This window comes from Medicago sativa, chromosome 4 (assembly GCF_051527215.1).
Source record: "Medicago sativa cultivar Bolivia chromosome 4, Bolivia_mono, whole genome shotgun sequence".
NCBI lineage: Eukaryota > Viridiplantae > Streptophyta > Magnoliopsida > Fabales > Fabaceae > Medicago > Medicago sativa.
Window position 1 is genome coordinate 90,008,722 of NC_140752.1, and position 24,476 is coordinate 90,033,197.

Genomic DNA, 24,476 nt, shown 5'->3' on the forward strand with positions numbered 1-24,476 from the left:
TGTGCTCAGCTGATGGGAATAACTCCTCCACCGCACAAAACCGATGGTTTTACTCTCTCGTTGGCGTGGTTAAAGGATAATCTTGTTGATAATGACTTCAATGAACAATCGCCTCCAGAGGTAAAAATACAACACACTAGGAGGTACATACTATACCTCATTGGAGGGTTCTTGTTTCCAAATACAACTGGATTATTTGTGCACAACTCTTGGTTGTATTTGTTAAGGGATTTTAATGAAACAAGAAAATATAGTTGGGGGTCGGCAGTTTTGGCTTACCTTTATCGTGGCTTGTGTGAGGCGTCACGCCCAAACATAAAAGCTGTTGCTGGATGTCATTTTCTCGTACAAGTTTGGGGATATTGTCGGTTGAGTCATATCGCTCCGAGAAATGACAAACCACTCGAGTGGCCGCTAGGATTAAAGTAAGCATGGTCACTACATTTTTTTAATTAATTCCCTCGCATATTCTCACTTCTTATTAATGTTATTATATGGTAAATTAGTTACTAATTTTTTAATATCATTTCTTAGATGGACAGGAGTAGGTTCAAGATACTACGAGAATCCAAGCCACGACACTATAACTTATAGAAGAAAGTTTGATGACATACTTGAACATCATGTAATATACCTTGATTTTTAAATTATTTGTTTATATATATATATATATATATATATATATATATATATCAAAATTGTTAAACGTACACTAAATATTCTCTTTTGTTTGTGCCAGTTTAAATGGAGACCATACAAGAAAGTTCCACACAATGTGCCTGATGACTATTGGGATTGGACTGCAACAACTTACCTTATATGTTTTGACAAGGTAGAATGGCATCCAACCGATAGGGTCATGCTCCAATTTGGTCTGCCACAAGAAATACCGGGGGCCCCAAAAGACATGCGGGAATTCCATGTGTTGGACAAACGGTACAAGACGTGGTACGAATCCAATGGTTTTCGCTTTCCACAAGAGAGCCAACATTGGGACAATTGACGTCGTTATACTCTACCTCGCATGCGGCCAAGATCACTCACTCATACTCATGCGTATATTGAGTGGTTGACAACCACATGCAACCCACGACTACGGATTTCAATTGACACAAAACCATCTAGTTCAGATCCAGACGAAGAAGAACAGCCGGAGCATCAACCTGAAATTCACAATGACCAACCACCAATTCATGATGATTTTTGGGATCATGATATTTTTTCCCAACTACAAGATCATCAATCCCAACCACATCCAACACAAAACAGTCATGGTTCTATAATGTATGAATTTCTCGACACCCCCCAACAAAATATCATCCAACCACCACCATATACCACTCCGAGAAATGCATATGACCCTTATTATCAGTCAACTTATCAACAAAATTCAATGCCAAACTTTGGTTACAATGACCCAAACCAAGCTAGCACGTCCAACAACAACTACTTCTCCTATAATGACCCAAACCAAGCCGGACCGTCCAACACCAATTACCCCCCCTACAACATCCCACAATACCCAATGTACACCAACAACCCACCAACACCAACAAACCTACTATCTCACTTCTCTCCGGCTTCAATTAACTCCAATGAACAATTTCTGGATTTGGGATGGCCAACAAGGGAACACGATGTGTCGTTGTCGTTGGGTTATGGTAGTCAAGTACAATCAACTGCAGATAACAATGACGAAGACCAACACGACCCTCAAGTAAATCGTGGAAGACATCGTCGAAGACGAGGGTGTGGGACCGCAGGGCATTTATAATAATTGTAGATTTTATGGTATTTTAAATGTTATATAATTTTAATTAGTTTTTTTTAAATTAAGTTTTTATTATTATTTTTTATGCATGCACCACAACATCACGTGATTAAATGCATGCAAATTTTTTTTGTCCTATTATACCACTCTACTTGGAGTAGAGGGGTATTTAAAAATTTTAAAAAAAATGGCAAAAATAGAACGCAAGTGGAGATTGCGTTGTAGCATAAAATTTTGAAAAAAAAAATAGGAAGTACCCCGCAAGTGGAGATTGAGGGGTAAAATAAGGACAAAAATTTTGTCACTTTTTAGGGTACCCCGCAACTCCAAGTGGAGTGGTACCAGAAAGTCAGAAAAAGTAGGGTATTTTTGCAATTTTTCGAAAAAGTAGGGTAGTTTTGGATTTTTGGCAATAAAGTAGGGTACAAAAAAAAAATTTCTCATTGTGCAAGTCATGCATGAGTTGGGAAACAAGAGTGTCTTAAAATCAAAATAGTCATAAACTCAGTAAGCAAATCCTAAAACCACTACCTACCTACCATGAATAAAGTAGAAAATGAAGATGAAGTTGCAACACTAAATCGAAGCATCCATCACCGAGCAATGAAGAAAGGGTTCGACTTTAGATGTGGCAGATTTGAGTGTTTGAGATATTCTAGTAGACTCATCCATTGCTGTGGCCAAGTCCTTTTGGCAAGAAGTCTCTTCATCTAATATCTGTTTCTTCCGTGCTTCAACTTTTCTCAATTTAATCTCAGCATCTTCAATGGACCTCGTATTATTGTCTCTTTTCTCTTTTAGCGTGCCAAATTGTTTTTTTTTTACGCTAAACACCAGCTTAACATTTCATAACATAGAGAACATTACAAGCAGATAACGTTGACATTGAAGGGGCATTCCCCAACAATTTTGAAGATCCAATACAAGAGAAAAACCCTACAAGAGCATGATTTGCAAAACACATAAACTTTACTGACAAATATGATAAATTAAACCAAAATTCATAACCTAACAACCCATTCATCAACAACTTCCATCTTCTACTGCCGACAAAGGAGATGTGAGAATCCAAAGTCTTTTTTCCTATCCAGTTACGGATCATTTTTTTGGCTTCATCACGCGTGTTTCGACTAAACTTGGTCTCGGATTTGTTCACTTTATCATGCTGGACAAAAATCAGTTGATAAAAGGCAAAGGTATTGAAGTGGGGAGCATCCTCATAAATAACTACACAGCTTATGTGCTTTATAGCATCAAAACTCAGTTGTGATACACTTTTAATAACTAAACCTGAACATAAAACACATAACACAATACTGCACACATATAACGTAAAATCAACAACAAACACACAAACACTTAAGCATAAAACAAACAACACAAAGTAGACTAAACTGCAAATCAACCATGGAGGCTTTGGTGGCAGACGACACAGATCTGGATCCGGCGGCACAAATGCGCTCATGGAAGTGGAGGAAGTGGGCGGAGGTTCAGGTGGCGGCCGCTCAAATGGGGTCAGATCTGTTATGGTTGAGGTTATGTGAGTGTTGGTTGGAATGGTGGTGAGTCTCTCACAGTGGAGGTGGGTAGAGATGGAGGAAGGGTAAAGGGGAAAAACAACCCTCCATAGCGGGGGAGAAAAGGACCTCCATGGTGGAGGAGACAAACCTCCATAAAGGAGGGATGAGAGACCTCCATGGCGGAGGGGGTGGAGAGCCAGAGATCTGAAGGGGAGAGGCAGTAGCAGCAAGGGTGGGTTTTTAGAGAGAAGTGAGAGAGCTTCTCTCTCCATAAAGAGAAATTTTTACATGGGAGCGAACCTAACACGAAACTTTTAAACGTAGCCAATTACAATATGACATGTATTTAATAAAACTTAAAAAAAATACAATTTAATTAAAAACTGGAAACGGGGAAACCGGAGGTCTCTCTCTCCAAGTCTTCTCCCATGGTTGTTCTCTCTCAAACAATAGTTAAAAATGGGTGTCTCTCACCGTCGTTGGATTTCATCTCCCATTCTTCTTCTCTCCTCCTCATCTTCTGAACCCTCTTATCGTCCTTCTTCTGCTCCAGACCTTCATCCCTCTCCTTCCCACAATTCCAATAGTTGTCATGAATCAGAGCCAAGCCATACTTAAGTTTGTGAAATTCCTCACGACACAAAAGAGAATGCTAAGGATTCATGATTTAGATTTCCTAAAGAAATAGATTGAGAAAAGGAGGACATGCAATTGCAAAGTACTACCGAATATGCCATATGACATTAAAAACAAGCAATTAATTAATAACGAAAAGGGTTTGAGTCTAGGTTGGGAGTGGATGATGGTTTTGTAGGGAGGCACAAATGGAGGGCGCTAGTGGGGTTGGGGTCTGTCTGAGTAAGGAAAGAGCTAATAGCCACGTTATCGGTCTTGTCTTGTTGATAACCTTGAGACCGGCGAAGACTGCGCTCCAGCTGGTGGTGAAGGAAAGGGGGAAGGAACTATAGATTAGAAGGAGCTGGACATGAACCGTCACGGTCTTTCTGGTGAATCAGTGCTGTTTGCATAAGGTTTAGTTGTAGTTCCGCGGATAGAGGAGCTGCCTCGAGCATTGGTATGAAACCTGGAATATTTTATTTGAAATCGCGATGAGTTTCGCCAGGGCCTCTTTCCTCCTCCCTTTTCTGCTCACTCGTAAGGGGTCCGGACCCCCACAAAGGGAGAGGGAGTCGACTGAACATCTCAGCCATTGGCGGGAATTTCGCCCGCATCCGATCCTCAATTCCTGTTCACTCCAGATGATCGTGTTGGGTGAATTGTGACCTCGTACGATCGTGTCGGGTGAGCAACAGCCGCTTCGTCACAGTACTTACTTATGGGCTAACGGGTCACACTTTGGCCAAATATCCTACAAAGAGACTCCCGAGAGCCAGAAGTATTAAAGGAATGGCCATAGGAATGGGCGCATCATGACATCGTAAGATGTCTCACCCGAATGAATTAGTTGGTACGCAGGTGGCTAAGTTGTGGATATGTCGGGTCCTCCTGTCTTTCTCTCCTCTCGCGAATGTTCTGTATTTTATTATTTTTTAATTATTATTTTGCTAACAAAAAAATTTGATTGGTTGCTTAAAAGTGACGTGTTATGTTCGACTTCACCTAAGAATTTCTCCTCTAGAAAAGGGTGTAGCGTGCCAAATTGTTTAAGTGTCTTCTTTGCCTTAAAAAAAGTTAAATCTTTGTTGCTAATGGAAGTAAACTAAAGGATACTTAAAAGATGAGAACTAGAAGTTAGAATTAAATGACTTGCGAGGAAAATTGACTTTATTTTTATCTTTCTTTCATCTTATTTATTATTTCTCTCTCATATAACACACAAAATTACACTTTTGAATTTAAACCAACCATTCAATAGTTTTCTTCTGACTTATTCTTCTCTTTAATAGAGAACATGAACCAAAGGAAATGTGTCATTGAAAAAAAGGAAATTCGAGATATCAAAACCCAGAAAGAAAGTAGTGTACCATACACCAGCAAGTGAGTCAAGATATGTCTTCCCATTAATGTCATATACATGACTCCCCTGGTTTCATTAAACAGGTAAACTACACACACAGAAACTATAGAAGTCTTTTAAATAAAATAAAATAAAATAAAGGGAAACTTCATTTACTAACATACATTACATTACAAATAACAGAAACATAGCCTGGGGACCTAAAATTAAGTAGATGCCCATTCCCATGTCATTGATAACATTTTCCACAAAGAAAAAGATAAACCAAACAAAAACTTGAGATCAGGAATGCAATTAGTTAGCACCTTTGTTTGTCCTAAACATCATGCAGTTCCAGAGATTAGATTCTTATTCTTCTCTTTGAAGTGGTTATTTTTTTATAAGAAAAAAGTTTACAGAAATTGAATTTTAGGTAATTACCAGTGACATCTTCACTCCTACAAATACTTGTGAAAAGTTTTAAGACTCAAAGAACACTCCTACAAATACTTGCATATGACCAGTGACATCTTCAGATTAAAATTCCTTCAATAAAAACAATCTTACATTAACATAAGATTTGATCTCATGTTCTTTTTGAGATATGAAGTTAACAATAAGCAATAGCATAAATGTACGTACTTGTGATTTATTTTTGTTGATGCAACACAACCTCTCTATTTTGAACCATTAACCGCTTGATTACAATATATAAAAATTAAATCATAATTTATTCTTGTTCCTTTTTTTTTTTTGACAATAGCTCTATTCTTGTTATAGATAACCTTGATTAACAATTTATTAATTAATTTTTAAATTTTCGTAAGTTCTTAACACTTGAGGTAATCCTATCTAAGACATATCGGACACTAAACACAAATATCTTTCGAACTTTGGTTTATTATGTTGTGAGAGCTTAGCCCATCTACTAGGCACAATCACGCAACCTTGTTGGAACCTTGCTTAAAGCTTTTATTAACCCAAAATAATATTATCAGCTAAAATAAATCGTATAAACTAGTAATGGAATGAGACAACAATGGAATTGTGACTGAAACTCCAAAATTGTGCCAGAAAGCACTCTAAACTAAAGTTGGCGGACGGAGGTTGCTAATTCTTGACAAACATATGCTGAGTCGTAAATTGAAAGATGAAAATGTGGTTTGAGAGAAGATATGGGTTGTCTAAAAATATAAAATAAAAATCGGATAATTGGTTGTTTGTGTTGCCTCTGTTCATTCTTAGTTTGCCAAGTGAGCAATAATCTTATAGGTATATAAGTCAGGACCCTAATAGTGTAAAACAATACAAACACAAGCTAACAAAGATTTGCAAAATAAACTTCTATTAAAATGACCACCCTAAAACTTACACTCTAATACCATCCCTTTTATTTCACTTCACTTTGGACTGCATAATTCTGCAGGTTCACATCATGCTCTCATCATAATCCAAGACAAACAAAGATACCAGGCCTAATCCACCAAACCCCTATAAAAGGAGCAAGAGGCACACTCTACTCCTTTACACTTCAGGGACCATACTGAAGGCTTACATGCTTCACAATCATAAGAGACCAGCCTAAAATGACAGACCAAATAAAAATAAAACTGATACAAAATGTTAAGAAGTGTTTTAAAATCAAATAGGTTCTTGAATAAGCAAGTTAAGAAGTGAACCACTGCATCCAACTAAGCTTTGAAAATCAAAGTTTAACATTAACGTGTTTTAAAATCAAGAACTAGACTACTTCAAGAACTTAAATGCTCACTAGACTACTTCAAGAACTTAAATGCTCTCTGAAGTGTTTAAAAATCAACATAGTCATAAACGCAGTTAAACAAATCCTAAAACAACCACCATGAATAAAGCAGAAACAGGAATATGAAATTGCAATACTAAATTAAACCATCCATCACTGAGCGTTTCAGAAAGCGACTGACTTTAGATGTGCAATACTGGACTGTTTGAGATATCGAGGTAAACTCATTCTTTGCTGCGGTCAATCTTTCTTTGCAAGCAGTCTCTTTAACACATATTTCTTCCAAATTCTCTGACAATTCTCTCATCTTCTCTGACAATTCCTTTATCTTCTCTGTCACTACCTTCTTCTGTTCTTCAAAAACTTCCAATTCACTTTCAGCATCTTCAATTATTGTCTCTTTTCTCTTCTAGAATATCAAACTTATCCAGAATTTTAATTGCGTCAATTACCTCAGCTAGACTCATGCGAAGCCATTTAAGATCCAGTTGCATACCTTGTTCGTATCCGTTGACAAGAGCAATCTTGCTTTCCACGAAACTTTTTTCGATTTTTTTATGATCCTTATCTCCAAAGTCGTGTAAGATTCCACAGATTATCTCCAACAATTTTGAACGGTCTTTCACCGACTTTGTCACACAATTCTTAGCAATATCTCCATGCTTGCCGATAATCTTTCTTAATGTAGGCATGAATTCTGGCTTCACTTCATATCCATAAACAGTGTCCTCAGGCTGGCTTTGAATTTCCGAATCAACCTCATCATCACCATCATCATTTCTCAACATGGCAACCACTTCAGTAAATTTGAGGAGGCTAAAAGATGGGGATGATGATCCAGCTCTAGAAATAGACATCATATTTGTTACTTCCTCAAATCTATTTGAGGCTTGAGTTTCCTCTGCCAAAGGTTCCTTTTCATGAGGGATAATTTCTTCAATTGTGTTCTGTCCATCAATTTGATTTGAATTATTGGACAAGGGCATCTCAGGTATACCTGCTGTTAAGTTTTCAACATTTTCAGCCTCTTTCTGCCCCAAATCTGGTTCCAATGTGAGAGGATGAGCAACTTGTACCAGGTCTCTTGATGGGGATTGTACTTGATCACAACCTTCCTCTTCAACTTGATATGCCTACATCAAATTTCATAATATGTATATAATTAAGAATTAAAAATTCCATCTATATATAGATGATTTCTTTGATAGTAAAAATCTAGAAGTAATAGATGCTGATGAATGTTGGCAGAAAATAGAACTAAAAAACTAAGATGAAATAGGTGTTATGAGGCATATACTTGCATATAATGTGTGAATAAGAAAAAGAAAAATGTATTTTTTATTTCATACAGAATTGATTGTGTTGGCTGGTACATCAAGTTGTTGGATGCTATCAGAGGAAGAAGACTGTTCTCTTGAGATCTTAGGCTTTGAACATCTTAGTTCAGTTTCTATAAGCCTTTTAGAAAATCTAAAGTCACGGCGATCAGAAATCACGTTGGAATTCGGAGGTAATCGCTTTCTAGCAGAGACAGGGCACTCCCAAGAACTCCAAGACTGTGACTGAACATATACACAAGCCAACAAAGTTGAAAGTAAGGATTAAACCAACACGACAAAGACATTTTGTTTAGAGAAACACAAGAAACATGTCAATGTACATCCTCTTTGTATATTACTGACATTCAGAATATTGAAAAAAGAGTAATTAGCATATATACATTGATTTACAAGTTAAAATTTTTGATTTCTTGTAAACAAACAACAATGTTGTATTGAATGTTAAAATATATGGTTTATATTACAATATTGAAGAAATTTTCCTTAAAATAATTTCTACCTGGTGTGGGTAAAAAGGAGAAGATCATGAGAATGACAAACACACAAAACTCACTTTTCATAATTTAAAAAAAAAATCTCTCCTTTAACATGGAAAATTCTATGGTGAAGTCTTGAAAATGACTTTTCTGGTAAAGTTAACACTATAACATCAAAAATGCAGTGAGTAACATCCCACTGATTGTACGGTGACATCAAAAGTTCAGTCCTCATTGTATCATCAATCCATCAAATTAACAAGACTACACTTAATCTAATTTGATCCTACTTTGTTTTAAGTGTAACACCCCACAAAGTGTAACACTTAAGACTATTACATAATATCATCAACTCTGTTTGCATGTTAAATATGCCAACGGTAAAATAGTATCTGTAAGTCCAAGATTTTGCAAGCATTACTAGATGAATTACAATTGATCATTAATCAACAATTTAAAAATGAATCAAACATTAAGATAAAAATTAACTTTTCCAAAAAAGTCAGTTTACCCTTAAATAAATTCTACCTCTCACAAACTGAAATCATCATCCAAGTTCATGTTTTTTTTTTTTTTTCAATAAAAATGTCAACTTTAAAAAAATTCCACTTCTATAAAAGCTAAAATGATAATCAAAGTTTATGTTTTTTTTTTCCTTAAAAAGAAAAAAAGATTATTACCTCAGAGTGGGAAAGGTTGTGATCTTCTATTTTCTGCTTCTTTGGTCTCCCCACTTTCCTCTTCTGCTTTTTTGGTCTTCCCCTCTTCCGGGGTTGTATGACTAGGTTGCCTTCCTCGTCCAAGTGTTCCATTTTTTGCTTCTTCGGTCTCCCTCTCCCTCTCCCTCTCCCTTGCATGGTTATGGCTATGTTGTTGAATAGGTAGAAATGAAAGAGGTTTTTGTGTGTGTTGTTCTTAGTTAGTACAATGAAATGAAATGAAAGGAGTGTGAATGCCAACCTAAGTAGATTAGAGTAGAGACCGTCTGTTACACTAAAAGGTGAAAAAGATGGCACACGTCAAAGATTCTCAATTTGATTTTCATTTTATTTTTCAACTAACTAATGTGCTCTTTCTATGTTGAGTCAATGCTAAATGTGGTCTATAGTGGACCACTTCTTTCACCTTTGGATTCATCTAATCTAGTTTTCAAATGTGAAACACAACACAATCATGTTCTGTGATCAAAATTTATTACTCTTAACTATTTCAATTAGAGAAATAATGTTAAATAAAACAATTAAATTTTGTGTTTGAAAACTCGATTACATGGCATAACTATGGTGTCTACTATAGACCACATTTAACATTGGCTCACCATAGAAAGACCCACAATTAATTGTGTGTATTCAACCTAGCTAACCCCTTGTAAGTGTAACAGTATCCTTTCATGATTAATACCTATGGGATGGGATGGGATGGGATGGGATGGGATTAAAAGACTCCCACCTTTTATGATTAAAATGAAGGAGAGAAACATGAACAATTAATTACTCCTTGAGAATTGGTTATTTGTCGCATTCATACAATCACGTGTCTTTGGTCGTTCGATCATGTATGGATAATCTAGATTTAAGATTAGAGTTATAAATAAAATTAAATCCTTTTTTAACCTATCTAATTAATATAGTAACTACCCGACTGCGTTAAAAAAATTGACGGCATCAAATCTTATCTCGGGTTTTAACGTGGATTATGAAAATAAATCATATCTTGTGTCTCTTTTCCCGATGTTGTGTTACAATCTAAACACACACACTCCCCTCCCCCAATAGGAATCCAAATTGGATTCACTGCCATCAAGAAAAACACACATTCAAGACAATCTAAAACGTTCTATTTTGATCAAATGGTTTAAAAGAAAAACATATTTAATTATTTATTTTATATTTTAAAATTTCGAGATTTAATCTGGATTGTCCAATTAAGATTGGACGGTTTATGATGTCTGATTGCATGAATACGAGAGAAACCCGGTCTCTAGGAATCAAGGTTACTAAATTCATCAAATTTGTTGGGAAGGTTAAGGAATCTATTGTAAAAATGTTGCTAGGTATCAAACTGAATGTGATGACCTTGTTAATGATGAATATTTAACTAAAGATGCCTTCGATTGAATTACCACTTTTCCATCAAATTTAGTTTCAAATTAGGGTCATTTATAAACTAGTATTATTTTTCATGAACAATTCTTCGGAGATGAAACTAATCTAGCCAATATTAATTTGAAGATAAAATACTATGTAAGTCGAGACCTTTCTACCCACAAAAGACTTATACACCACCTCATGCAAGAAAGACTTAGAAAATTGCTGTTCACACATTAGAGAAGGCTGGGACACACATGTAAAATACGTTTTTGCCCCCTCGGCAGTTAACTGCCGAGGAATTAAAAATCCGGCTGCAGTTAACTGCCGAGGAATTCCTCGGTAGTTAACTGCCGAAGTTTTCTGAACATAATCAGAACGAACAGAAGCAGTTTCCAGTTTCATTCTTTTGGTTCAAACACATCCAAATTCACTCCAAAGCACATTTTCACGAATTGCAAGTCAATCATCACCACATTATCACAAGTAAGTACCCTTAATCATTGCAATGTTAATGTTAGTTTGTTTAGGTTTATTTTTTAAAAAAATTAGAGTAGTTTGCATGTGGTTAGGTTAATGATGATTTGATGATTAAAATTGACAATTTGATGATTGCATGTGTAGTTTTTGAATTGATAAATGAATGTAGATGTTGCCTATGCTGTTTAAATGATAATGTGGCTTTGAATGGTGGCAAATGAACACAATTTGAATATGTTTTATACCTTGCACACAAAGTGTTTGATCAAATGCCTCAATGATAATTATATTGATTATTTAGTTAGTTTAGGTTATGGAAATGATAGAAGTGATGTTAATTATAGTTTGATTAAGTGTATATTGATTTTTTAGTGTATTTAGGTTATGATGTAAATGATTAAGTGTATAGAAATGATTAAGTTATGATGGTTATGATGTATATTGATTTTTTAGTGTATTTAGGTTATGATGAAAATTATATTGTATGAATGATTTTATTGTAAGTGTATAGAAATGATTAGTTTAGGTTATTGATTTTATTATAATGATGATTGTATGAATGATTTTAGGTTATCGAAATGATGTTGATTGTTGTTAATGTTAATGATTAAGTTATGACTAGTGTGTTTAATGTGTTTGATTATGTTATGGAAAATGATGTTAATTTATTAAAAATTTGTGTAGATATGGCCGATCAGGAGCCCATTGATCCATCTAAGATGATAGGTGGTAGGCGTGCTCAGACACAAAGCTACCGGAAGGAGAAGGAGAGGAGAAACGCACATATCCCAAAGAGGGGAAGAGGTCGGAGGGGGGGGGGGGATGGCTCAGGGAGTTCTCAGCCTTCTGAGGCTTCTCAGGCACCGCCTGAAGAGTCGTAGGTGGTTGACCCGACCCAGGCGGTGGAGTACCTGAATTATCAGGATCACCATGATGTGACCGACGGTGGGTACGACGAGCAGTATATGCCAGAGCAGCCGCATATGCCAGAGGAGCCAGACGAGGATGACATTGCAGCAGCGGCTGCTCCGGAGGTGTTGCCTACGGACGCTCCCTTTCCTGGAGGACCGCAGGACATATCTTTGCTTCACTCTTATGCCAGTCATGTGGCATTGCCGCTTTGGTATAATAAGGATGACGTAAGTATTTTTTTTTTTTAAATGTTCTTTTTTAAATGTTAACTTTTATATATGTTTTTTTTAATTCCTTTCTTTATGTTTAATTATTTTCTTTATTTTTCCTTTCTTGATTTAAATTGTTTTATTTATATGTTTAGATTATATGTTTTATTTATATGTTTTATTGATATGTTTTATTTATATGTTTTATTTATGTGTGATTTTCTTTAAATTGTTTTATTTATATGTTTTCTTTATATGTTTTATTTATATGTGACTTTCTTTAAATATGTTTTATTTATATGTTTTATTTATATGTGATTTTCTTTTAAATTGTTTTATTTATATGTTTTCTTTATATGTTTTATTTATATGTTTTCTTTATATGTGATTTTCTTTATATGTTTTCTTTATTTTTATTTTAGCATTTGTTAAGTTTAATATTTATTAGTTAAATGTTTACATTGTTTAAACTATGTTTATTTTTCTATTTTTGCAGTGCCGCAAGAAGCGTTTTTTAAAACCAATTAATCATGGCCCCAAGATTTTGAGTCTCGGACGTCCAAACCCCAATCAGAGATGGTTTTGGGATCCGCTTATGCAGAGTGGCTTACATGATTTGGTATACTTGGGCTACGCCACTGTGCCTCACGCTTTGCTGATGACTTTATGCGAGAGGTGGCATTCCGAGACCAGCACTTTTCACATGCCTATGGGGGAGATGACTGTGACTTTGGATGATGTCGCATGTCTTATGCATGTCCCGATTGAAGGGCGGATGTTGGGCCACCGGAAGAAGATGCTGAGACATGAGGGAGAGGCACTACTGATGACTCACTTGGGTGCGTCGAGGTCGCAGGCAGAGAAAATCTGCAATACTGAGTATGGTGGATACATTAGTTATCCTAAGCTGAGGGAGTTTTATACGACGCACCTTGGTAGAGCCAACCTTTTGGCGGATACACAGGATCCAGAGGAGCTGGAGGAGTTGGAGAGGGTTAGGACTTATTGTGTGAAGTCCTACCTTCTATACTTGGTTGGATGCCTGTTGTTTGGGGATAGAAGCAACAAGCGCATCCAGTTGATTTATTTGACGACTATGGCGGACGGCTACGCGGGGATGCGTGCTTATTCATGGGGAGGGATGGCACTTGCATACCTGTACGATGAGTTAACTCAGGCTTGTTTGCCCGGAGACAGGCAGCTTGGGGGAAGCGTGACACTGCTCACTGTAAGTAAAAATTAAATTTAAATTTAATTTTTTTTGTTAACTATTATTATTTTGTTATATTTTGTTATATTTTTTCGTTAACTTTAATTTTTTTTGTTAACTATTATTATTTTGTTATATTTTGTTATATTTTTTTTGTTAATTGTAAATTTTATTTTTTTAGTTAACTTTAATTTATTTATATGTGATTTGTATGGTTTATGCAGGCATGGTTTTTGTCGCACTTCCCTAAGTTTTACACTGTTGATCCAAACCCGGACTACATTGAAAATTTACCGGTTGCGGCGAGGTGGACTCTTCAGAAGGGTCATGGAGAGGGGGCCACGTATCGGTCATTGCTTGATCGCATTACGTTTGATGACGTATGCTGGAGGCCGTACGAAGGGCACAGGGAGTTCCAGCCTTTCGAGGAGGTATTTTGGTATTCTGGCTGGATCATGTGCGGCGACCGTAGGGTGTACCGTCACCTGCCGGAGAGGGTATTGAGGCAGTACGGATACGTCCAGTCCGTACCTAGACCTCCGACGGATGTTCCAGCGCTGACACCGGCTGAGATTGTGCAGGCCTTCACGGACTTCCGCCCTCGCACGCTTAAGGCGGATGATTGGGGTGAGCAGGCAGGAGAGCAGCCATGGCGTATGGCAGAGGGCTATGTACGATGGTACACGCTTATGTCTCACCCTCAGATTTTGCCACTTCTTCCGGGAGATGTTCCGAGGCCTCCAAACGAGGAGCAGATCGTTGCAGAGCAGTGGGAGCGGTACGAGGCGAGAAGCTCCCCTGACACCTATGACATGGTTAGCGGCGCTGTTGCCCATGCTGATGAGTTTTTGGGTCAGGAGGTGATGAGCATGACCCCTCAGCAGTTGTATGCGGCCTTGCAGGATGTTAGGCAGCAGATCGCGCCGATCATTACCAGGAGGAGAGCCCAGAGACCGAGGAGGAGACACCAGCAGCACCAGCATGACCAGGACCAGCAGTAGGATTTTTAGGATTAGGACTGCTAGTATTTTTAGGATTTATTTTTAGGACTTTGGTGTATTTTCATGACATTTGGCCGTTTTGTTAGTACAGTACATTTGTTGTTACTTTGTTTGGATGACATTTTTTTATGACAATTGCTCGTTTCCGTATTATATTTTCAATTTCAGTTATGTATGTAATTTGATTTGACTAGCTTTATGGTTTGGCATCGAAACAATGTGTTTACAATGTGTAAAAACACATGTAACAGGTTCTGCCTTCAACAGGTTCTGCAAATTCTGGCTTCAGGATTACTCGGCAGTTAACTGCCGAGGAAAAGATGAAACCGGCGGTAGTTAACTGCCGTGGTTTTCCTCGGTACTAAACTGCCGAGGTTTTCCTCGGTACTAAACCACCGAAGTTTGTTTTTTGATTTTTTTTTTTGATTTATTTTGTTTACTTAGAATTTTATGTTATTTAAAATATTGCGATAGAGTGAATTCGAATAAATATTGCGATAGCGTGAATTCGAATAAATATTACAATAGCATGAATTCGTTCGAATAAATATTGCGATACAGGTTTCGTTACATTACATAAATGGGGCATTCCAACTACAACAACTGTCTTACCTCTGAAATGGGGTAAATTCAAACTTGCCAAACGGCGAGGACTCAAGCATTTCGCTCGCTATTCATGCTTTCCTTTGAAAAGAATAAATTTTTGTCAGGCTTGATTTAGATGAAGGTATTCAAGTGCCACCGAAATGAGGTCCATTCCTTGACACCTAATACCTTCATCTAAACCAGCCTAACAAGAATTTAATCTTTTCAAAGGAAAAACATGAATAGCGAGCGAAATGCTTGAGTCCTCGCTGTTTGGCAAGTTTGAATTACCCCATTTCAGAGGTGAGACAAATGTTGTAGTTTGAATGCACCTTACCCTAACTAAAGACGATCTTCTGGCGGAATCAAGTTGTTGATGATATCTTCAGTTGATCTCAGCAACGTCACCCGCATATCGATCCACTGGAACTTTGTGTGCTCCCAATACATGCTCGTCACGTTTTCGTCGTTCTTTAACTCCACCCAAGTGAATGATACGCTCCCCTCGTCGAGCTTTGGACGTTTATACAAAATTTTTTGCACCCTCCTTGTGTCTCTGGGGTTGACTCCTTGGTAGAATTCATTCAGTTGATCCTTGAGACCTCTTAACGCTACATCAAGGCACCGAACCTTCAACCTATGAGTTTCTCCGCCGTTGAATGTTGCATGAACGTCGATCCATCCGGCCATTGTTTCAAATCTACACACATAGAAATTTAAAAGAATCAATGAAAAACTCATTCAAACATTGCAAATTATACATAGACTCTAAAAATCATAAAAATAACCCTAAAATGTAATTGTCTAAAAAAAAAAATTAACGTAAAATATAGCAAAATTATTCAAATTATATTTACTCTTAAAATAAATCATATAGTCTTACTAAAATAAAATTAAAAATATAAAACACCAAATAAAAAAATAATCCTAAAATTTTTAAATTATAACATAATCATCATGCAAACATTTTAACAAAATTAATCAACTAACATCTAATCTAAAAATGATTTATCACATGTAAATCTAATTAAAAACTAAAATAAAAAATTAATTTAAAACACCAAATTAAAATATAACCAATAAACTTTAAACTATAACATAAACATCATACAAACATTTTACTCTAAAAATGAATTATACTATGTAAATCTACTCAAAAACTAAAATAAAATAAATATACTCAAAAACTAAAAAATAAAAACATTTATAACAACTAAAATTTAAGTTAATAGCATTATAATTACTTACTTGTGATTTTGTTGAATAAATTTGGTTGGATTTGGTTGGGTTATTTAGAGAGATTTGTGAGAGAGATTTGAGACAAAAAATTTGAAGATGTGATGAATAATGGAGATGAGAAAGCTTCTGCCAGACTTGTAGCAGAAAACTTCGGCAGTTAACTACCGAGGAATTCCTCGGCAGTTAACTGCAGCCGGATTTTTAATTCCTCGGCAGTTAACTGCCGAGGGGGCAAAAACGTATTTTACATGTGTGTCCCAGCCTTCTCTAATGTGTGAACAGCAATTTTCAAAGACTTATGGTCCTCCTCATAACATACCTTCAGGCCAATGCTACAACGGTGGCAAAAGACCTATGGGCAACCATCCTAGGATTGTTGGAGGTTCACAGGTAACAAGTCAATTCTTCAAAAGCAGGAGTTTGAATCAACTCCCAAGGGGGAATAGTTCGAACCATATTGCATTAATTTATAGTTCCAACTATAAATTGGATCTCTCATATTTTTTTCTTAGGGACTAAATGAACCTTCACTTTTTTTTATTTTTTATTAATGAACCATATTACATTATTTATATATACTTCTTATTAAACTCTCTTTAAACCCTTGCATAATAATTTTTTTAATTATTTGACCATCATTTGCTTAAACCAAGTGATTGAATTGGGCAAGTGATTCTCCAACGAATCTTTTGAGAAAGTCTAAGTTCCATTCTCGGGTGAAATAATTACTGACCAAACTCTATTTACCTTTCAAATGAATTTTAAATCACTTGTGCCCTCTTCCTCCAAGAACCAGGAGGTTAACACTAAAATGAATTTGCTAATTTTATAAACTTTAAACTTACAAAAACTATTGTCTATCTCGATTCTATAGAAAATTTCATTTGTTTTGATGCAAAAAGAGATTTAGCAACAAAAAAAAAAAAAATGACAAAGGGATTCTATTTATTTATTTCAAAAAATATATCGGGGTGGGTTCTTAAAAATCTTAAGAGAGTAAAATCACTACAAACTTTATTTAACAAAAAAAAGATAAGGTTTAGCTAAAGCTAATAAATTATCCTTTTAATTAATTTATAAAGTTATTATTCAAAATAAAAATTAAATTATAAAGTTATTATTCTTTTTAAGAATTTTTTTGTACAGAAATTGACTTCCACATACTTCACCACAAGTCATGAAAATTTCAAGACTCAACAAATACTCAAGTATTTACATATAACATCTTCGCATCAACATCGACAATAAGATTTTGATCTCAAGTTCTTTTTTTTTTAGATATGAAGTTTTTTGTTGAAGGAATTTGAGATATGAAGTTATTATCGGTATGTATGTACTTACTTGGTTTATTTCTATTGATGCAACACAGACTGTTGGGACTTATTATACACATGAAAAGAGTCCAATTCAAAAGACTTGTCCATCAAGTAGATGACTCTAATAAGTTAAGTACCACATCGAATAACGCATTTATCTAATCAACCTGACATGACACTCGTAACAAACGACACCAGTAGCTTCTTATGTAGCATGCTCAATTAAACTAAAAAGTGATTATGCAGCTTCTTATATGCTTAGCATGTGTTTGGAAACTCACGAAACCACGGTGAAAAGTCACCGTAGGCAAAAAGCTACACCAACTGGCTTCTCAAAACCACGGTGAGATCGGCTTTGAACATGCAGTAACGGTTACTCACCGCACAAACAAACGAGCACTTAATGCGTGGCTTTCATTTGTTGACTGTGCTAAAGGGCTTCTGCCATCTACCGAATGTAAAACCAGCTCTTATAGACATACATCCCATTTAGCCAATCCAAAGGTATACAGCAGGAGAGAAAATTTATACATGAAAAAGGTATCTTAATTTTCCTGTGAATATTTCCTAAAGCACAATTAATGGGAGGACTTGCAAAATGTGACAAACCTATTTGTGAAAACTAAAGAAAACTATCACACCCAAATTCAAGCTTTAGGGCCCAGACATTGTTGATGGATTTATTCTCTTGGTGGTAAACCAATATCATGCTCTTCTCTCACTAAGATTACTGTCTAATGCCATTAGTTCTCTCCAGGGTATCTGGATATAGTGCTATGGTTATGGACCAAAAACATATAGATGACACTCTAACTAATAAATCATGCTATACTTTGAGTTAAGAAAATTTTCACTTCTTATTCAGAAGTAAGCAACATGTTCTATGGAATAAACAGCAGATTTTTTTATAGCTATAGTAGGAAGAGAATAATCAATTTCCTACAAATTTTCTAATAGATGTTCAACCAGCCAGATGGTGATTAAAAGCAAAACTACTTCAAGAGCAACGAAGCATAACAACACAACTAATTCAAGAACTCAACTCAAGTCAATGCTCACCTGGGGTGTTTTTACTATATTCAGCAGAAATTCAATCTTCCCTTATACCTCATAAGAGGAAGCGTGGGACTCCTATAACATGATTGTTAATTTGTTTTCAATAAATATACCACTTATCTCATGCAAGCATTTTTAAACATCACTCAGCCACATTCATATGGAAATTCAAATTACCGTGCATAATACTTGTCTATAATCTTAAACACTTGTAACCAAATTCAATGAGTAATTGGTTAAGTCATGCATGACTTGGGAGACAACACAGTCTTAAATAAAAAAAGTTATAAATGCAGCAAGCAATCCTAAAACAAACCATCCACCACTGAGCATTTCAGAAAGCGTTTGACTTTAGATTTGGCATACCCAACTGTTGTAGATATTGTGGCAGACTCATCCTTTGCCATGGCCAATCTCTGTTTGCAAGCAGTCTCTTTATCACATATTGCTCTCAACCTCTCTGACGCTTCCTTCTTCTCTTCTTCGCATTCTTTCAATTCACTTTCAGCGTCTTCAATGAGCCTCCTGTTATCGTCTGTTTTCTCTTTTAGCATAACAAACTTCTTCATAATATCCCTTGCGTCAAGTGCCTCAACTAGCCTGGTGCGAAGCCATTCGACCTCCACTTTCATACTTTTTATTTCATCCACCTGTTCAATCTTGGTTTTCAGGACTTCTTCTCTGATGTTTGTTGCATTCTTTTCGTCCAAATCTGATATAATTCCACATATCATCTCCAACAACACTGAACGGAATTTTATAGACTTTGCAATGCAATTCTTAGCAATATCTCCATGCTTACTGATAATTTTTCTTAACATAGGCATAAATTCCCGCTTCACTTGATATCCATTAATCGTATCCTCAGGCCGGCTTCGTACATTTGAATCAACCTCATCACCATCTTCATTTCTGACCATGTCAACCACTTCAGTTAGTTTGATGCTAAAAGATGGGGTTGGACATCCAGCCCTTGAAATAGACTTCATATTTGTCACGTCCTCAAACCTATTTGATGCTTGAATTTCCCCTGACAAAGACTCCTTTTCAAGAGGGGCATTTTCCTCAAACCTATTTGGCACTTCCTCAAACCTATTTGAGGCTTGAATTTTCCCTGACAAAGACTCCTTTTCAAGAGGGGCATTTTCCTCAAACCTATTTGGCACTTCCTCAAACCTATTTGAGGCTTGAATTTTCCCTGACAAAGACTCCTTTTCAAGAGGGGTGTTTTCTTCAAATGCAATCTGTCCAGCCATTTGATTTGAATTCTTAGAGAATGACATTTCAGCCTCACCTAATTCCCCCACATTCTCGGGTATACCTGCTGTTGAATTTTTAACATTTTCAGCCTCTTTATGCTCCAACTCTGGTTCCATTATGGGAGGATAAACAACTTGTACTAGGTATCTTGACATGGATTCTACTTGATCAGAACCTTCTTCTGGAACTTGATTTGCCTACACCAAATCTCATAACATATACAATTAACTATTAAAAACTCCACTTATATATAGATGCTTTCTTTAATAGTGGAAAACTAGAAGTCATAGATGCTGATGAATATTGGCAGAAAATTAAACTAAAAGATTAAAGATAAAATAGATGTTATGAGGAATATATATATGCATATATGTGTGTAAATGAAGTGTATTTATTTCATACAGAATTGACGGTGGTGGCTGGTACATTAAGAATTTGGATGTCATCAGAGGTAGAAGAATGTCCTGTTGATATTTTAGGTTGTGAGGTTGCTCCCATTTCAAGAAGTCTTCTCGAGTATCTCAAGCTCCGGCGGGGATTCGGATTTAACTGCTTTCTAGAAGAGAGATGGCATTCCCAAGACTCGGACTGAACATATACACAAAGCAACGAGTTGAAAGTTAGGATCAAACCAACAAGACATAGACAGAAAAAAAAATAGAAAATCCCAAGAAACATCTCATTTTACATCCTCTTTGTATATTACTCTTCTTTTTTGGCACCGAGGAGAATTGAAACCTGAAACATTGAGAGAAGTACACTCCAAAGTCCCAAGCCAACACCACCAGGCCAAAACCCAAATGGGTTCCTCTTTGTATATTATAGACATTCACTACCAGGATAATGAGTACTAAGCATATACATTGATGAAGAGGTTTTGCTTTGTTATAAACAACCAAAAGTGTTGTATTAAATGTTAACATGGTTTTTTGTACAATATTGAAGAAATTTTCCTTTCACACTTCCTACATGCTGTGAGTAAAAGTAAGAAGATCATGAGAATGAAACACACAGATGAACAAAATAATAATTTTCATGTGTAGTGAACAAAAATCAAGTGGATGAACAAAAAAAGTAATATTTTTCAAGAGAAATTGATTTTGGTTCCAAGTTCACGTTTTTATTCAATCTCATATCAATAAAAATGCCTCCTTTAAACGGTTCCTACTTTTTTTTTGGACAGAAACATAAAATCATCATATTAACACTAATAACACAAATACTGATGCAAGATTTAATCTAATTTCATATCATGCATGTATAATTGTTTAGAAGCTAAAACAAGAGAAAGTTGATGAAAACATCACCATGTTGTTATTGTTGTTTGTGGTTGAATCTGAGTTAGAAATGTTGACATCTTCATCCCTTTTGTTCCTCCTTTGTCTCTTCATCCTCCTTGGTTGCATGATTGTATTCTTGCAGCTGCAGTACTCAGAAAATAAGAGATTTTTTTGTGTGTTTGTGTTTCTCACTACACTAATGCACTTTTTGAGTATAAGACACGGTTATTTATTTATTGTTTTCAATGTTAAGAAAATAGTTGTTGAGGGGTAATTGTAATGGGACAAAATAGTCTTGGTAATATGATAAAGGAGTGTAGGAGCAGGACTTAGGAGACCTTTGATGTAACAATATACCCAAATAAGTGATTCTCTCAGTGCTAGGGTTGTATAGCTTAATACTAAATGAAGAAAAAAAGCAGGGAAGAGTCACATGCAAACTCAGCTAGGCATCCAAAGCAAGTGATTCTCTCACAGCTTTTCGATTTATACTTCATTAATTGTATATCATCTTTTGAGTTTTCTTTACTTTCTTCATGCTTTTTTGTTGGGTAATTTTTGTAATTACCATCATTATATGAAGTTTTTACCATCGATTAACAGTAATTAATCCTGTTGAAGAATCTATGAGACACATAAAATGAGTTATTTTGTCTTAGTATAATTTTTTTTCCATACACGTAAGTAGGAATCAAACCCTTGATCATAAAATATTTTTCGTCTAAAATACTAGTTAGCAGGACCTTGTTATAATACTTTAGACGGAAAACATTTAGTTGGTCATATCATACATATTTGGACATATTTTTGAGAAAAGTTAGAAAAAAAAAGGATAAATTAATATATATTTTTAATATAGTTAAAAAAAATGTATTTTGTGTGTACCAAAATCATGCTTCAAATACGTGTGAACATACCAAAGCAATGGAGATGCATTTGGGCACCTACTCATTAGAGCACTCATAACATTCTTGTTTTTTTTAACCGTTCTTGTTATTTTTCTTCTTTTGCAATAGACGAATTTTTTTTGGTCCTAAAGTGAACGAACGATTGAAGAAGAAATAGTGTAACGATTTTTCTGTTGTAAGAACTAATTTGTCTCTTTTTTAATTAATGTTAGACTTAACGGTCAATTTCGAAATAATATCATTATAAAAAAAATCAATTTTGTTTTTAAAGTGAAATAGATAGATATTCGAGGTTCGAACCCTTAATTAATGTTAGATTTAACGGTCAATTTTGAAATAATATCATTATAAAAAAAATCAATTTTGTTTTTAAAGTGAAATAGATAGATATTCGAGATTCGAACCCGCCCCAGTCAATTTCAAAACAATATCATTATAAAAAAAAATCAATTTTGTTTTTAAAGTGAAATAGATGGATATTCGAGGTTCGAACCCGCCCCTTATATATACATGTAATATCTCTAACAAATACTCACAAAACTAGAATGTATCACTTTACCAACCATTAATCATTTTATTTTGAAAACTCTATTTCTTGTGTTATTTATCTGGACAAGTGGGATTTAATCTCCGTTTCTTGAGTAAAACCTATTTCTTTCAAGCCGGTAATAAATTATAAAGTATCTACCACACTCGTTTTCTTAGGACAAACGTTGAATGTTATAAAAAATAAAAAAATGGTTACGTTATTATTTTGACATTTCACACGTGATTAATAGAAATCGGTGTCAAAAATGGTTCCCCTAACCCATGCATCCCTCAACCTCAGCTCCACCTTCGTTTTTCTCGTTCCGACACCCCTATAACAACCATCGTTGGAACAATATTATCGGCCTTCTAATGTCATTCACTACATAGTAAACCAACCATCCTCTGGAAAACAACAATGCTGTAGAAGCTGAAGCTCCACATTGGTTAGTTTTATTCCATAAACTCATAATTAAATTCATTGTTTACTGTGTTAATGTTTCTTCAACAGATAGATATCTTAGTCTTCTCATTTTGCACCTACTTGTTAAGTAATGCTATTAAATATTCTTTGGCCATTACAGGTGTAGAGTTTTTAGCTTATGTTGCTAGTTATCTACTTGGCTGTTGTAACAAAACACAGACAGTTTGGTGAGCAATGATTATTGTAATCTTGTTATATCCTATTGAAAACACAACTTGCATAATTTGGTCTTGTAAAATTTACCTTGTTACATGCATTCACATTCCTTCTGTAAAAAAAATCATTCATTTACATCCTTCAATACTGAAAACTGAGAAAACATGATACGTGTCTAATGTAAATCAAGGTTGATCCATATGTGCACATTTATGCATACATATGTTTTTTTTTAAAAAAAAAAAAAACAAGCTTGGATCACAACACCTTCATATTACCTCAAAGGCAACCCTTCAACTAATTGATGTTATAAACAAAACAATAGAGCAGCTCCTCCAATACACAACTAAGAAACTGAAATTCTACCAAATCAGTACACCACAGATTAACAGATAACTAGAACACAGGTAGAAACAACCCTGCAAATGCAATCATACTACAACTATTATCATGTTGTGTAAACACAGGTACCGTGGATCTTTTGAATTTTCTGAGTATCACCAAAGCCTCAAAACACAGCTACAAAGATACAAAATATTCCAAAAATCGACTACTATTATCATGTGTAAACCTAGACTTTTGAGAATAAAATGATAAACATGGCCAGCACACACTAACAACCACGCCCTGAAGGAGAAAAATGAATGCTGCATAATAACAGAACCAGACTCCGAGGTCTTATCAAACAAAAACAGATCCTGATCCACAGACAGACATAATTGGAAGCACCGGCCTCTGCACAAGATCAGGATACTGCACTGACAGATGAAAAACTGAAGCCGAATAATGATATGACAAAAGTAACAGTCCAGCACCTAAACACTATTAACCGCTCCCAAACAAACTAAAAGATTCAACAGCCACTCCCTTAAAGAGTAATTAAATACTTTAGTCCTCGATCTAAGAATACTCCACGATAAAATCTTTGTCTCCCCCTCT

At 35.5% G+C, this 24,476-nt stretch overlaps 2 protein-coding genes, 1 long non-coding RNA gene and 1 pseudogene across 6 annotated transcripts; 1 reads left to right on the top strand and 3 right to left on the bottom strand.

Annotated features, from left to right (window-relative positions):
- Positions 1 to 734: 734 nt before the first annotated feature.
- Positions 735 to 1,839, top strand: LOC146933544 (uncharacterized; annotated as a pseudogene).
- A 5,075-nt stretch (positions 1,840 to 6,914) lies between these two features.
- Positions 6,915 to 9,874, bottom strand: LOC146933545 (uncharacterized). Of its 2 annotated transcripts, XM_085705342.1 has the most exons (3): positions 9,507 to 9,874; positions 8,360 to 8,572; positions 6,915 to 8,143 (listed from the first exon to the last, which is right to left on the bottom strand). In XM_085705342.1, the coding sequence occupies exons 1-3, from the start codon at positions 9,681 to 9,683 to the stop codon at positions 7,397 to 7,399; spliced, it is 1,137 nt and encodes a 378-aa protein (XP_085561468.1). In that variant the 5' UTR covers positions 9,684 to 9,874; the 3' UTR covers positions 6,915 to 7,396. The 2 variants fall into 2 exon arrangements, with proteins under 2 accessions (XP_085561468.1, XP_085561469.1); XM_085705343.1 differs by lacking the exon at positions 8,360 to 8,572 and having other exon boundaries at positions 9,507 to 9,796.
- Positions 9,875 to 15,201: 5,327 nt separating this feature from the next.
- LOC146933546 (uncharacterized) lies at positions 15,202 to 16,835 on the bottom strand. Its single transcript, XR_015007501.1, has 2 exons — positions 16,559 to 16,835; positions 15,202 to 16,010 (listed from the first exon to the last, which is right to left on the bottom strand). It is a non-coding gene; the product is annotated as an uncharacterized LOC146933546 (long non-coding RNA).
- Positions 16,836 to 19,053: 2,218 nt separating this feature from the next.
- Positions 19,054 to 22,035, bottom strand: LOC146933547 (uncharacterized). 3 transcript variants are annotated; one of them, XM_085705352.1, is made up of 3 exons: positions 21,489 to 22,035; positions 20,608 to 20,769; positions 19,054 to 20,378 (listed from the first exon to the last, which is right to left on the bottom strand). In XM_085705352.1, the coding sequence occupies exons 1-3, from the start codon at positions 21,585 to 21,587 to the stop codon at positions 19,227 to 19,229; spliced, it is 1,413 nt and encodes a 470-aa protein (XP_085561478.1). In that variant the 5' UTR covers positions 21,588 to 22,035; the 3' UTR covers positions 19,054 to 19,226. The 3 variants fall into 3 exon arrangements, with proteins under 3 accessions (XP_085561478.1, XP_085561476.1, XP_085561479.1); XM_085705350.1 differs by having other exon boundaries at positions 20,584 to 20,769; positions 21,489 to 22,031; XM_085705353.1 differs by lacking the exon at positions 20,608 to 20,769 and having other exon boundaries at positions 21,489 to 22,034.
- Positions 22,036 to 24,476: the final 2,441 nt, after the last annotated feature.